The 15,825-nt window shown below is 45.2% G+C and overlaps 1 protein-coding gene across 3 annotated transcripts in view; it reads left to right on the top strand.

Annotated features, from left to right (window-relative positions):
* Rbp6 (RNA-binding protein 6) overlaps positions 1 to 15,825 on the top strand; it is a 282,622-nt gene that overhangs the window by 261,980 nt on the left and 4,817 nt on the right. For 2 of the 3 annotated variants that reach the window (XM_025302181.1, XM_011147257.3), the window contains 2 exons: positions 12,567 to 12,671; positions 13,933 to 13,998. In XM_025302181.1, coding sequence (XP_025157966.1) covers positions 12,567 to 12,671; positions 13,933 to 13,998 — 171 coding nt within the window. The remainder of the gene's footprint in view (positions 1 to 12,566; positions 12,672 to 13,932; positions 13,999 to 15,825) is intronic. The other variant, XM_025302182.1, reaches the window with a different exon arrangement.

Genomic DNA, 15,825 nt, shown 5'->3' with positions numbered 1-15,825 from the left:
TGAATCGCGCTAGTCGCGTCGGTCTTAATTCAGCACCAAGTCGTTCAATTGCCGATAGATGATAAAATTATCTTAACGTGATCGACGGAAATCTTCTATGTCATGTAAGATCGGTGATGTCTCTTGTTGGGTAGGAGCGGTCGTGTACCGCGCAGTGGGGCCAAGGGTAGGCCGAGTGTCCGTGAGCCCCAGCGGGGGTTGCACCGGTAAGCTTCAACCCCAAAGTGCCAGGTTGTTCCACCAAGTTCTCGTGTTCTCGCTCGTGTTGACGGTAACCGTAATCCGTAGTACGTAGTACATAACCAGATTCCATATACACACGCATACACCAACCCACACATACGCACACGTACACACGATATATATTGCACGAGTACTCGGACTACAACGAACACCAATCAGGATTGCTGTTCGTGCGCCACCGAGTACCGCGAATTCCTTTTTCGGTCGTAAAAACTGATGACGAACTCGAGAATACAAAGTCGCGTCACGTTCTATTCTCTTTTTCCCTCGTTCTCCTTCTCTCTTTCTTTCTCGCCCCGCTATTGTAAAAAGTTCATGTTATAATTGATACTATAAGAGATATTTTATAATTGAGATGCTTCATGTCGCCACTAAAAAGTTACATCCTACGTAGCAAGGGATATATCTTCTTCCTCGCGACGTGCATTTTGTGCAACGTTTTAATCATTATTTTTCCCATCGATATGATATCGCCGCGCTCGGGTGTATTTTTTTTTTGTCGCGATGGAAAAAATCGCGGGATTATCGCGCATTCGAAGTGGCGCGTATTGTGAAATACGTGTTTTCCGTATCTCCTTTTTTACCGGTGACCGACGAGGGAATTTATTATTTAATGCAACCGCGAAATGTTTCAACGTGCTAACTTCCATATCGCCCGTCAGTTTTTATCGCGCGCGTGTCAACTGAAAATTGTTAATTACGCGGAACACACAAAAATACATCATCCTACCGCTCTCTGACACATTCCACACTATTTAATCTTGATTGATTACGAGACATCTGCCATTGTTGCCTAGTTACTTTAGGTATTTCTAGTTCGAGCATTGTCATCGATAGTGTTTATTATTGGATTGGTTGAACCTTTCGTGTATGTATGCGTGTGTATATATATATGTGTGTGTGTGTGTGTGTGTGTGTGTATATGTACACATATACAGATACACATGTATATTCTATATATATATATATATATATCTACCCTTATGGAATGCTTAGGAAACAGAGAATCGTATGTTAGTTGTGCATCCGTTGTTCATTGTATTCGCCTGCGCGATTTGCATTCGTCTCGTCTTCGCGTCCCACATCGCGCGCGCGCGATTTAAAAACACCGATCGCTCCGTGTGCGAAAGTGATCCCCTTTTTTTCCATCGGCGCATTTGCCGTAGCGAAGAATAACGTACGCGCTAATAAAACACTCGTGTCGTCCCACTTCTTTTTCACATACGTACGCGATTCGTCTCGCGTACATCCGCGAGGATCGTTGCCACGGCAATCATCAAGTCTGAAGTTCTGTCTGCGCTCTCGTGTAACCCGAAGAAACTCGCGTTAATTGCTGCAAAATTCACGGCGATTAACGATTTATTAATTTCGGCGATTAAAACGCGGATTTGCGCGTCACACGTAGGCAAACGCGCATCTCGCTCCGTTAACATCACACTTGCCCGTTATAAATTGGAAACTGGACGATCGGCGTTTCCAACAAACGGGCGATTAAAATGAATTAATACGATCATCCAATAAGCGGTTTCGCCGTCGCGAAAAGTGACCTCGTTATGCCGTAACGGTGCGAGAGATACTTTATCGTGCTGCGATTTAATTTACGGGAATAATTAGTCCTTCAATCGGGCGATGTAATTGGCGAAGCATAAGTATCGAAGAAGCGATATAAGTCGCGAGAGAGATCTCACTGCAGCGGTAAAAGTTTGAATTAGTTTCTTAGCCCCGTCGTCTCGAGTCGATTCGTTTTCTCTCTCGCACTCCCGATTCTCCTCTCCTTTTGTTACGCCGTATCTACGTTTTTAAATCTGCCTTTGGAGCTGCCTTAATCGCCATTTAACACGCTACAAAATTGATCTTTATAACGTTACTCGCTTCCCCGTCGTCGCTGACGGATCCGTCGCTCAAAGCGACTCCATGATCACCGCGACGGAAACGCGACGGAACGTTTAGCTACAATTTTTCCAACGAGGCCAAGGCCCCCTTCTTCCCCCGCGGGTTGTTCGTTAAATATAAATTATACGCGGATATAAATTGCGTTATACGGCGAATTGCGGAGGGAGAGGCCGTTACTGCTCGAGGAACAATCCCCCGATTATACGACTTCACGTATCCACCATAAAACTTTATGGTATCCACGCGTCCGAATCATAAATATGTATCGACGCTGTTTCCTGAAATATGTGTCAAGTTATTCAATGGAATATTGATAGAGTTATTCGATAGAATAATACCGCGGTGTTTGGCATACATTTCCCGAGACATTCTGTATATATAATCTGTCGTATAAACAAGCGGCGAATTGCAATCTTGTGTTCCAAAAATGGAATCGGCGCGTACGCCATACCGCGTGCGATCCATTAGAGCGCGTGGAGACGTCCGGGTACCCTCGAACACGGCAAATACGAAAAGTTCGCGACGCTCCGCAAGCGAGAGAGTGACAAACGTCGCGCGAAATTCTCGTATTTACCGCGCGAACGCGCACGCGAGTTCGTCTATACGCGTCTATAGAGCGAGAGAGAGAGAGAGAGAGAGAGAGAGAGAGAGAGAGAGAGAGAGACGCATATTTCTCTGTCTATATATACATATATACAAATATATATATATATATATACATATATATATATATATATATCGTACATATTTTCTCTCCATAGTATCTTTCTAGAATAGCCCACAAGTAATGTGTAACGAGAGCCACTTTTGGTTATATTACGTATATACGTATATACATCTATATCTATTATATACACGTTTCAATCCCGTATCTCGTACTGGTGTTGGATGACTGCCTAGCTCATAGTACATAGTTACTTCCAGAACTTCCATCGTTTTATTACTATCCGTATGAGTTTTACTCGAGCCTATAACGTTAGTTTTCACTAGAACTTAGCCTGACGTCCGTAGGCCTGTTTTTTGGAACAGAGGGGCGGGGAGGAGAGAGGGGGGAGCCTATCACGAGGGATTTTTATGTGTACGACATGTCGCATGACAAGAGAGACAACTCCCCCGACCTCGGCTGTTCCCCGACGGGACGGGGAGGATCCACACATCGAAGTTGAAAGCGGAGCCACGGCCGGCCACAAAACGCCGGGAAAAAATGTCGGACTCGCGGAGCTCGCCGCGGAGAGCTATCGATACCCTCGATATATGCGCTTTTACGTCCGTACTTCTGTCACCGCGCGCGTTTAACGTTAAACGAGAAAGAGAGAGGTTACCAGATTCCCATTTCCGTTGGACATTAAAGGTGACCTCTATATCGGACAGATACGATTCAGAAATTAGACCGTCGCGGATCTTAACGGTATCCTCAAAGCGAGAGTGAGGGACTCCTCCGCTCGCGCTGCTCTCGGCCGAAAAAGAAAGAGAGAGAGAGAGAGAGAGAGAGAGAGAGAGAGAGAGAGAGAGAGAGAGAGAGAGAGAGGGAGAGGGAGAGGGCGAACGGATATCGATAATTCTCGGCGCGTCTCCGCTTATAAATACCGATTACTCTTCCAACCGTTCATCAACCGTTACTTTGCGCGCCGGTCGCAGCGACGCTTGCATGTATTTACATTCAGACCATTCGTTGTGTGTAGTTCTAGTGAAAACTGAGATCAGCCTCGTGAAAGCACTCTTGATCTCCTCGCGCGTACACGCGCGACCCACAGCTCGTCGAGAGAGTGCTAAAAGACGCACCACTGTGAGGGATTGTCATTGTTCGCCGCGAGGGCCACCTAATCTCTCGCGCGTCGATTACGATTTACGTGGACGTTCACGTGGACCCTGAAGTATCTTCAAAGTTATTCTCGCGCGCATTTTCTTTCTCCACACATCACTCTGATTTTGCGATACCACCCCTACCGCCGACACACGATCTTGTTTGCGTCGCGCTCTGGGTCCCGATCTCTCCGCGAGACGCACGAATTCGAATTGAAAGTTCGCAAAAAAAAAAAAAAAGTAATAAGGAGGGAAGGCGTCCGGGGCGGAACCATTGCCGAGATCGATGACGAAGACTACGTTGAAGATGCAGTCACCTAGGGGCGAGTAATCTACCATCTACCTACACCTACTGTCTCTCTTAGAAACTTCGCCGTATTATATATGAAGTGATTTTAATTACTACATATTGTTCATAGTAACGAGACGCCTAGTTCTACCACGACGGGTCGATTCCTCGCGAAATGGCAAATTGCAAAGAAATAAAGAGAGAGAGAGAGAGAGAGAGAGAGAGCGAGAGAGAGAGAGAGAGAAAATCTTCGCTAACGCGATCGATCAAAGACCACGGTTGGCAATTGTGAAAGCAGTAGAACTCGAATCTTCCCGTGGTGGTGCGAGAAACGTAGACAACTTAGATCACTCGAGTTAAACGATCATTATACATAGTCTCTCTGGTTAGAAGCAGTTTGTAGTATCGAATAAGTCGTTGTCGACTAATATCTTTGTAATTAACAGTAATTAATTTAGTTGACGCTAAGATTGCCCGCGGTGTCGCGTCGCACGCGCGCGTTCTTACGTCGCCGGTCGGGTAAACTTTATCCCGATGGATAAAACCCATCATGGGAAACTTCTTCATTGCATCACGACACATCGATCACCTCACTGGCGGGAATCTGTCGTCGTTGGCAATCTTGGCTGATCTTAGGCCGTATATAGAGAGTTTCAGATATACGACAGTTATAAAAAATAGTGTATTGTAACACCTCGAGCGCGACTGTAACGAGTACTCCTCCGTGTATGGCAGAAGTTTTTTGAGTGTGTTGTTTCTGAGTTCGTTGAGATCGAGTTTTATATCTATCATAGATCGAGAGAGGTAGTTCTCTTTCGGAGAGATCGTCGGAAGCGGCCGGGCGACTCGTCTCGCCCGCGGCCGCTTTCGCGTAGAAAGCAGCTCATAGAACAGTAGAATTTAGTCATGTAGATAGAACGAGAGTGATTACATCTTCGTCTTTCTTGTTCTGTTATATATATATATATATTTTTTTTTTTTTTTACTTTTCTTTTGGTGTGTGTCGTGTGTATACGTCTGTCGATTTTGGACTCTGTCTATTTTTACCCTGTCGTACTACCCTGTGCAATTCAACAAAGCTCTCCCGGCTGTACTTTACTTACACACACTGCGCGGCTGTATTCTAGTGGATTTCCGTGCCTAGAACCGGTCGTAAAACTTTACCGCCCGAACGCCGTTATTTCTTGCCGTTTATTTGACCGCTAGTATTAGAACGCTAATTAGAATTAGCAGCGTGTGACACACACACATACACATATATACTAAAACTAACTAACGAGTCCGTAGTTTAGAAACTTCGACCTGTCACGATGATATCTGCGTATGTTCATATCCGCCTACGATACGTATAAGTTACGATTATTGCCCGACCGCCACACACAGCCGCTCTCTGATACATACGTGTGTTCGTAGTTTAGGACGTGCCGGCGATTTCGCCGGCCGGATAATACCTGTTATTTGTTTGACGCATCCAGCACCGTTCAACAGTTCCGTCGTCGTTTGTCGTATTCGTCGGGCATGGACGCGCGAATTAACAGCACGCTGCTGCTGCTATTACTATTATTACCATTACTACTACTACTACTACTACTACTACTACTACCTACTACTACTACTACTATTACTACCACCACTGTCACACACCGCGACACCGCAGAATCGTCTTTTTAACCGTACGACGCAACGCCATCGCTAATTAACGATTCATGATAATAACGATTCATGACCCGACTAATGTGTGTTGCTTCGTCAATGCCGTCTGTCTGTGCGCGCTTCGCTCGACGAACGCGGACAAAAGAACGCGGCTTCTCGCTACGGGGGTGATCAGAGGCTAGCTCGGTTCCCCGATATATGACCATGTGTTGTGCCACGATGCAGACCGACGCGGTACGATCGCGCGGAATGCATGCACGAGGTTCTTCCAATTCTCTCACGAGCATCCACCTCGGCACCTGCGTGCTCAGCGCAACGTTAAATCGCTGGGATACGAAGGAACAAGACGCTTTCAACGATCCCGCGATCCTTTAAATCCCGCCCCGTAATTTACCGAGAAGAACACTAACCGCTTGCAACGTACATCCCCGCGTCCCACTTGTTCCGTCATTATGTCACGTTTAAATCTGCATTATACGGTTGTTGCTACGTCGAACATCCAGACACTCTATGCCTGTTTATTCTCTTTGCAGCGCCTGCATCTGCGCGTTTTAAGTGTCACAGAATAGAACATGTATACGGAGAGATGAGCTGACAGCTGAATGACGTGGCTTCGTTCAACTAATTTGCGCGCTCTGTCTCTCCTTTTCTCTTTCTTTCTTTCTTTCTTTCTTTCTTTCACTCTCGATTAACCGAGTCGAGTAGGTGACACTTATTGCTCTTCATTACGAATCCTCGCCGTGTCATTCGGCCGTTTATCATCCCCTAATCTACAGTGGGAATATTCGGTAGAGGAAAGGAGAGCAGAAAGAGAGAGAGAGAGAGAGAGAGAGAGAGAGAGAGAGAGAGAGAGAGAGAGAAGAAAGAAAAGACCCCTGATACAATAAAGCTTTTACGGCTTTACACGGTGGTATCGCAATTCTCAAACTTCTCTAGAAAAATGAATATCACAGAGAATACGTTACAAAACGCTCATCAATATCACTTCCTTAAAAGTATACACGGGATATCATTCCTTCAGAAAGTTGAGAATATATCTCGGTAATCCCTAAAGATGCCGGGAACTTGCTAACGGTCGCTACTTTCGCGCAACTTCAGACACGGTTTCTCACCAGGGCCCGTCAGGCAGACGGGCTGTATATTTCCGAGAGCTATCGCGGGCCGGATTTTAATTTCGACGCCAACTCCTCACGCACCGGATTACTCCATGACGACACGGACGCGTATGTGTCGGCGCGCTCCTTTCCTTTTTCACGCGACTGAAATTCGCTTGTCTTTCCTCTTCTTCGTCCGGCTCGTCACAATCTCCGACTGCGGGAGAGATCATCCCTCCTGTGTGCCGCGTCTAACCAACGCCCTCGAGTTGCGAGCGAACGAGTGTCTATGTCGGAATTTGAGACTCGAAGCTCCCTCGGAGCTTTTGCGCTACTCCGAGTCCCCTGGGTAGATTTCGCGGCGCGGAGCCCTTATCTAAAGTCTCGATCGCGTTTACGTCAGCTGGAGATACACTCGAAATAGATGAACTCTTGGCCTAGATCCCTACGCGCGCGCTGGTCGTCTCGATGGACGGGCCAAACTCGGGCAATAAGGACTTCCACCGACATACTTAGTGTACACGTGTTTGTGCAGGATGTCCCAGAAATCGTTGCTTTTATCCGGCTAAAGTATCTCCCAAGAATTTCGATTATCCCTCACCCGCGAGCATCCGCATTGAGATCCCATCTATGTTCGCGAAAAATGTCCCCTTTAAATACCACGTGTCTCCCCAACTAGTCCGAAATTGAAATCCTTCTTGAATATGCACCACGTTCGAAACGATTTTTTTTTTACGCACTCGCACCGTGAAAATTCGCTTCGCCGAAATTGGTTTAATTGTTCCCAGTTGTTCGCGACTCGACACGCGCACGCGAAGGTAAACACTTGCTTTTTTACGCTGGCTAATATTCTTTCAGGTTCTTTCATCTTCTTCAGATCTTTGTGAATGTTTGTGTACACGTGTACACATCGATTGCACACGTGGTTAAAAGGCTACGTGTGTGACGCTATTTTTGGTCGGATCGAGATACGACCCTAAGAGCCATCGGCGCAGCTGTTGGTCGTCGCAAAATCCGGAAGCCATGCCCGTTTCAACGACTGGCCGCAGTAGACGCGCGCGACCCTTTTCTTTTTATGAAACTTCCGATAAACGTTCCCTGACCAAAGGATTTCCAGTTTCATCCGTCAACCTACCTTACCCGAGGCCACATGGGATTCTTACTCTTCCATCATCATCATTATTGTGCTTTCGCCCATGCGAAAATAGTTCCTAACTTATTATTTGACAACTCTTTGAAGCGAAATGCAAATTATCCGATTACCGAGGGAAAGATTTTGTGGTAACGCAAATGAGAACACACGTTTCAGTAGAGCGAATAATTTTCATTGTCCGAACTTTTGTCGTCGCGAATTTCCGTTTCAAAATTCAAATAAAGTCTGGTGAGCGGTTCTAATTTCACGAAAGTCACCGACTTTCATGTGAATTATCCAGTTTAATGAAGCTTCCCCCCGAAATATACCGGTTGAATATCAGTTGAATCAAAAATAATCAGCAAAGTTTCAGTATAACATGTTATCATCAGGAAAGAGATGTGTCGAGAAATCATTTTTCCGACTAATAGAGATGCCATTCGCAATATAAAAGTCAGGAATGTGGACGTTCCGATCGTTTTTTTCTAATAAGAACATTGTTCTAATAATTTTCCAATAAGAACATTGTGATAAAGATATGATAATCGTTAGAACTCGTTAGATTGAGACGCTAACGTGTATATTATCATGCGACTTTTAACGCGCTTCAAGAACAGACGAGCGTAAACATGTCGAGGTACGCGCGTGAGCGCGCTGTTATGACCGTTTTGATTATGTCTACGCCACGTATACGTGTTTGTTTATTCGTACACGTATCATTTGTTTCACGTTTCTTTTGTTTATTCGGCTACTCCGCTGTACGTTTACTTACGACGATACATTATTTTACAATATTGAATTTTTCACTACCCGTTCAGACACCGACGCTTGCCGCGCGTTCCCGACATTAAACGACGACGTCAATTACCAAGATCGATTAACTACACTTGAAATTTAGTAATTAGGGAGACACACGAAACATTTACATGTTCGCGCGGAGCGCTTCGTTGAAAGCATCGCGTGATAATTTCAGGGCACATGCGTATCTCTTTTTACTGACGCGACTTCCGCGTACTCGCTAGACGCGATTCATTTACGTTGCCGGGCATCGAAAAGATATGAATGCACGTAAATCGTCAGGCTTCGGCGGACAGGTCTACAGAGTATTTCCCTCTAACTATGGCTCGGAACTTCCGGTCAAAGCATGTCGATAGAGACAAGCCACACCATTAAGCGCCGCGATACCCCATACAAATCACGTCGATCCACGATTTATGGCCCATTCACCCTCTCTCGCAATCGCGTTATCAGTGCCGATGGTTGGCTCGTCCGAAACGAGGCTTCTCTATGAAAACACGTTGTTGCGACAGTATAGAGCAGGGTCATTCCCTCGTATTAACGGTATATCAAAAACAGCATTTCGATCTTCAACGATATTCTCGTAAGCCCTCATACTCTACTCTCAGATTACTCACGCATATCGCAAACGCAATTCGCACAATCGCTTACGCATAACACAATTTATGTTGCTTTGAATAAAAATTTAAAATTCCATCTCTCCCTCCCTCCCTGCCTGCCTTCCGGTGTCCCACCCCGAAAGCGGCACGGTTTCAACGATTACATATTGCGATAGCGTCACATTGATTCGCTGTGACGAAATTTTTCGGAGCATGGAAAATTCGGATCTAAACAAAGAGCTTCCGCGGGGCACGCACAATGCCTGCAAATATTCACGCGGAACCTCGCGGAAATTATTCAAATATAAAACGTTGCCCGGATCGAAATATTCGTTCCAAATTGATTCTGCAAATTCCAGCGAATTTGAGAGATCAACGATATTATACTAGTATATTGTCCTATCTTGATGCTATAAATGATCATTTACTGCCAATTTCTTTTTATTAAATTAACCTCAAGAAAAAACTCGCATTCGGAATTATTTAACGTTCAGTTATCTCAATCTTTTATCTGTATTTCATATTTATTCTTAGTTTTTATCAGCGGTATATTAATTATACAACTCGCTCAATTGTAGATCGAATATATAAGGTGAGCAAATGTTAAATATTTAATATAGTAAAACGGGAAATTGAGCATTCCTTATTCATCATATTTTTATTATTTCTCATTGACGTTGAAAGTTTTAAAGATTAAAAAGTATAAAACAAAAATTGTAAAGGCAAATGTGACAGTTGTGTGTCCAAAAATAGCGCGTACCAATCGAATTTTTAATTTGGATTTAGCGCAATAACAAAGTTAAATAAAAATTGAAAAGAAAACGTTGACATATTCAAAATACCTCGTGACTTTAGGAGCATTATTAGACACAAAAGATAGTGCTTGCGCGATTTACGTTAGATTGTACACAGCTGGTTTCATTCATAATTGCAAATTGTTTATGATCCTTGATTGAAAGCATAATTAATTACATATCCGTATTAATAGACCGATATTTCGGCTTGCTGGTGTATGAAATAAATGGAACTATAAGTTGACGAATAATCAGAGCTTCGTGAAACTATAATTGTCAAGTTATAATTTGCCACGTGAGAACAGACTATAAAAATACTGATCTAAATATCGATTGAAATATTTCACGAAAATTTTCGATAAATTCTTCAAACGTTAAAATTAAAATTAAAAAGCGATATAATAAATAATTTCACATACTTGGATATATACATGATATATATCGCTGCTTGCATACTGATGTCCTACTTCCTTCGTCTTGGTTTCTCGATCGGCATCCTGGCTACCAGCTGCTCCGTCGTGGCACTAACACTCGCGTAAATTCGATTCGAATCGGCATCTGCAATTCGAAGACACATGTATTGAATCCCGCGATGCTAATGAGAGTCCGATTACATATTTCAAAAACCGCCGAAACGTGTTTATCACCCGACGGAAATGATACTCTTAACGATGCACGTGTCCCGAAGTACGCGTATTGCTCGACACTGAATGCAAAGTGCGCGACGCACGAGGATAAATATGACAACCTTGAAAGGGACATCACAATATTTTGAAAAAAGTGTTTATTATGATCGCTCGGCAGCAAGTAACGATGATTCGCGGTAGATGACCTTAGCGTTTTTCTGATCTCTTCGATACTCTTTCACACGTTGTTTTTCGTGACCGAATATTACCGTTACGTCATGTCGGGAAATTAAAATATTTTATCGGCTGATTGAAACATCCAATCGAGTTCCCATCTCGGCGTCGTGTTAATTAACACGTGCTCCTCCGATCGAATCGTATCTACGCGACTGTCAATGCCATGAGCTAGTTTCCGGAATACCAGGACGGAGGGACGGGGGGAGGGGGCAAAATGCCGGATCGGAAAGCCAGGACGAAGGACGCAGCACAACGGGACGTAGCTAACGACGTATCATACGCGTACAAATTTCCAGATACATAGATACATATTTTCACATCATGATGTGAAGTCATTTACTGCGCTCGGCGTTCTCGATTTTAATAATAAACCCATTAATCTCATTATTTACCCATGTAACGTATTTAATGTTTGCTTATTTCTCATATCCTATCCGTAGTGAAGTAGGTTACGTAGTCTAAACATTGCCGATTGGAATTAAAAGTAAAGATTAAACGCTGATAGAAAATAATGAGATAATCAGATATTAAATAGTCATGAAACAAGTCCTTTTTTTTATGGGCAATTCAGCATAAAAAAGACGACACTAGCTATTTGTAGCATCAGAGTAGAGAAATATATGATGTTATATCTCGAGATTTCCTATCCTTTCCTTCAAGTTTAACGAAATTTGCAAGGTCAATATAAGGGGAAAATTTCGACTCGTGTATAAGTTTAAATTTTCAGTGTTTCTTTCTGCGATCGCGTCGTCACTTGGATATACATATGAAAATGTACGAGCATCATCCCTTTTATTTTTGCTTTTTCCATCGCGTTTTATATTTACCCATTATTCTTCTATACAACGATCTAATATTGATCAGATTGAGCCAGTGTTTTCCCCGATACGCTGATGTCAATATTTTATTAAGTTCTTTAGCACGCACACGCACACACACACACACACACACACCCAACTTGTTCTCTTTATCTTTCTCAATGTCACGTAATGCGTGGTTATTGCATTCGTTTAGATGATGACTATAAAGAAAACAAAATTCGAGTAATAGCTGATATAATAAATAAACACGTAAATAACGACTTGCGCCGCGTTAAATCACGCAACTTACGCGCAGTGCAGATAACATTGTCTCTTTTGATTTCATGCAGCCAAATGACTCACACATAACAATGCAAATTTATATGTTGACAAACGTAATATACATACACGTCTTCTGCAAACTACACGATTACATAAATACACGAATGTATTGCGCATTCACAAAATATCCACGTCTTGGAATTGGAGCCTCTTTTACTACACTCGCGTAACAATTCGCATTACAGAACGCCCTATCCCCGTTTCTGTTTCTTTTTTGTTTTTCTCATCATTCTCAGCTTTCTTCTTATTCTTTATAATGTCAGGAGTGCCAGCGGTGTACTACCACGGAACAGGAAGTGAGAATGCAGGCCACGCGTATACGGAGGCGCCGATGCAACACGTCCAACGCAATGCACTCCGGAAGAAATGTATGAAGTCGACATTCACTTTGCTCGAAATACGCACCGAAACACCTCCTCTCTCTCTCTCTCTCTCTCTCTCTCTCTCTCTCTCTCTCTCTCTCTCTCTCTCTCTCTCTGTGTGTGTGTGTGTCTCTCTTTCTCACTTCCCATCTAGCTGTCTTTCTCTTTCATACACATATACACACACGCACACACATATGTTACAAACACCATCGTGTACCTTTTTCGTCATTTCGTCGGCCTCTTTCGTTTTCTCTGTTTCTCTCTCTCTCTCTCTCTCTCTCTCACACACACACACACACACACACACACACACACACACACACACACACACACACACACACACACACACTCCGTCTGTCTGGAACAGAAATCCCCCATACACGATCTTTCGAAGTACAACCATTTCTGCGAGCATTCTTCTCGAATCGTCCCGCCTCGTTTATCGCGTTTCGTACGTTTCTGCCTTCGTCTGTTTCCGCACGGAAAATGCGTATTAATATCGAAGTGCATTTCGATGCATCGAGTGCTACTCCAGGGAGTCTCGCGCCGTAGTTTCGACGGCGATCGATACCCGTAGGTAGTTCCATTATTGCCACAGCCAGTCGATGCATCCGAATCGAAACCCGTAGTCGCGGCGGTAAACGCCAACGCGGTTTCGAGCATCCTCGCCTCGATGGAGAAAGCTGATACCGTCGATATACGAGCGAAAGCTCTCACTAAGTGCCCCGAGAAAACACCTGTCACATTTTTCGGCGACGTATAGCGCTTCCGTTATTTCCGACGTGTTTCCTTACACGCGCGAACTCTTATCATCACCGTCGGTGAGCGTGATAACGCGCTGACGGAGACGCCAACGCCCAAACGAAGAGCGCCTTTAAGAGGCGCTCTTTGCGCTCGAGCGTCGCCGAAGACGAGAGGCAGAAGGCACGCACGCATGCCTCGAGGATCTTCCGGAACGGCATCCTCGGGAACGAAACTCGGAAACAGGAGAGACGATTGACAAAGCAACACACCCGGATAAATAACTGCTCTGCCGTGTTCTGTTTTCCTTTTCAGTCATCCATCTGGCGCGCCATCACTTCTCTGTTCGTTGTGTTTCAATCTCTTTTCTTTTTTTCTCTCTTTTTTGTTTTTTTTTTTTTTTTAATATACGTTAGCTTTCGGGCCGTATATTTGTCGAGTGACAGTCGACGGAAATGAATAGCGAAAGCACATACGTGCGTTGCAAGTGCGGCGCAGTTGTGACCGAAGTTTTATGTTTCAGTGGATCTAACCAATGGACAGCTCACCCCAAACAACAACACGCCCTTACTTACGCAAGCACTTTCTGGTACGTCTTAAGAAAAAAACCTTACTTCTACTCGGTGAGCTGTGAACGTAATGCGCTTTCATCGACTCGCTGCGATCGATTCGCCCGGAAATGCAAGCAATTTCGGCTACGGCGGCTGGCCGTTTTTCGTAAACTAGTCGCGCGAGATCGCGCGCGAGGCCAATGAAGATTGCGCGCGGCTGATAGTCCGAACGAGTACTCGAGATACTCCTCTGACGAACGAAATATCGCGCGATATAATATTACGTTCAGATCGAGCGCGATCGCGAGCGCTTGCCGTCTCATTTCAACGTGTCGCTTAGCATCGTCACGAATTGAATTCTGCTTGCAGAACGGATAATTTCGCGGAACATCGGGTCCCCAATTTGAGCGTTTAACGTTACCCGATGTTCTCGCGAATCAATCTCCATTTGCCGTAGACAGAAACGGCCGAGAGAAAGATTTGGCTCGATTAATGTCTGTAATTTCGCAAGACGATTCCAACTCGTGAGCGCGAGCAACGGAGAGAGCATGGCTGCTTTATTGGGCATGATTACACCGCATGGCTGTTCTGTGTAGAATCGTACTCGACGGTTTATCGCCAAGTATACCGCAAGCTTCGACTCTGACTCGACGAGAGAGAAGGAAAATTCACGGAAAATCAAACCGTCGCTGGCTGCTGCACTCGCGCGCAACGCTATCCACCGGAAATGTGAATAAAGTAACAAGACAGCACTTGCCTTTCCGCCTCCCTCCTCTCCTCCCCCACCTGTCCCTCTCCTCTCTCATTCTTTTTCGCGGACTTACGTAACTTTTCCTTTCGAAACCATTTATCTCGAAACGCCTTTTCTCATCGCGCCGGAGCGACGGAGGCAGCATCGCTATTAATAGATACCGTCTCGTTACTTTCATCCCTTAATCTCCGTGCGATCGCGTGCCGACGAATCCCCGAGAAATCGTTACGAGGGAGCGAAAGGGACGAAGAGCGACGTGAGAGGCGGGAAGCGCCGGCATCATCCACACGGCAAGGGAAGTGTCGCACACGCGGGGGCGCCGAGATGCCGACAGCGAAATACGCCTCTTTTATTTTTTTTCCTCTTTTTTTCTTCCCTCGCTCTCTCTCTCTCTCTCCCCCCTGCCCTCTTCTCGCATCCTCCCCATCTAGAATCTGCCCCCGATCTGCCCGGCGTCGCGCCATCGTGCCGTCCGCAATCTCCTCTCAAATAAATCAAACTTTTGAATCGCGCCCGTCCCTCCGCCGCGACCCCACGCGCTCCTCCCTCTCTAGCCACGGCATCGGCACAAAACTTTGTAACCGGCCGCCATTGTCAAGAGTTTAAAAGCTGAATGGGTTTTTAGATTGTACGCCGGGGCGCTTTCGGTTTCCCGTAGCCTCGCCGCCCTCCTAGCTCCTCTTTTCCTCGCCACCGTCGCGAGAGTTTCAAATTCTTCGCGTACCGCCCGCTCTTACGACCTCCCCCTCTGTTCCTTCCTCCTCGTCCTCCACCTTCGTCGTCGTCTTCTTCCTCTCCTTGTTCTTATTTTTCTTCTTCCTCTCCTCGCCCTCGTCGACTTTTCCCTCCTGCGCTTTCGTGACCGCCGTTAATCCAAAAGTACGTACCGTATGACATTTACGCGCGATACGCGGTATCGTTCGAGTCAGATGCATTAATCTCCGCCGCTTCTTATTGGATATCTGTCAGAGTTTTTACGAGTGCGAAAGTTTTAGAATGCGGACGACGCGCCGAGACACTGTTTCCCCGTGTGCGATGCAGCTTCGAGAGTAACGCAGAGTAGTTTCGCCATGATTTCGCTCCTTGTTACTTTTGTTCACCCACTACCCCCAGA

Source organism: Harpegnathos saltator, unplaced genomic scaffold, assembly GCF_003227715.2.
Source record: "Harpegnathos saltator strain DR-91 unplaced genomic scaffold, Hsal_v8.6 scaffold47, whole genome shotgun sequence".
NCBI lineage: Eukaryota > Metazoa > Arthropoda > Insecta > Hymenoptera > Formicidae > Harpegnathos > Harpegnathos saltator.
This window is presented reverse-complemented; position numbering and strand designations above follow the sequence as displayed.